Source organism: Sinocyclocheilus grahami, unplaced genomic scaffold (genome assembly GCF_001515645.1).
Source record: "Sinocyclocheilus grahami isolate Dianchi unplaced genomic scaffold, SAMN03320097.WGS_v1.1 scaffold20812.1, whole genome shotgun sequence".
Taxonomy (NCBI): domain Eukaryota; kingdom Metazoa; phylum Chordata; class Actinopteri; order Cypriniformes; family Cyprinidae; genus Sinocyclocheilus; species Sinocyclocheilus grahami.
In genome coordinates this window covers 2,787-3,165 of record NW_015518187.1, presented here as the reverse complement: position 1 = coordinate 3,165, position 379 = coordinate 2,787, and the positions used below count along the sequence as shown (strand labels likewise).

The 379-nt window shown below is 48.5% G+C and overlaps 1 protein-coding gene across 1 annotated transcript in view; it reads right to left on the bottom strand.

Annotated features, from left to right (window-relative positions):
- Positions 1–3: 3 nt before the first annotated feature.
- LOC107579853 (60S ribosomal protein L18a-like) overlaps positions 4–379 on the bottom strand; it is a gene marked incomplete at both ends in the record, with an annotated part of 3,147 nt that continues 2,771 nt past the window's right edge. Inside the window, one exon of the mRNA XM_016265643.1 lies at positions 4–117. Coding sequence (XP_016121129.1) covers positions 4–117 — 114 coding nt within the window. The remainder of the gene's footprint in view (positions 118–379) is intronic.

Sequence of the window (379 nt, the reverse complement as noted above, 5' to 3'; positions counted from 1 at the left end):
GGCTCCAGACGTGGTCAGGTCTCTGTACTCGCGGTACATGTTGTGGGTCCCACTGCGAGAGTCGTAACGCAGCCAGATGCCGAAGTTCTTCACCTTGAGGGGCGATTGCTCATGGACCTGTGCAGGAACACAATAGGAAACAAACAAGCGGTGAACCTCCAGGCATGTCGTCTCAGAAAGAGGAAAAAAGCTCACGAGTTATAGCTCGACTACATTAAACGCACTATTGTAGCATCTCAAAGTAACAGGAGAAGCTCTACAAGCGGCTCGTAATCGATTTCTAAAAAGAACCAATATAAAGGGAACCAACCCCCTCAGTCCCAGAAAGGGGAATGGACTAGGGCTGGGTTTTGACACAAATTTCACGATTCGATTCTCA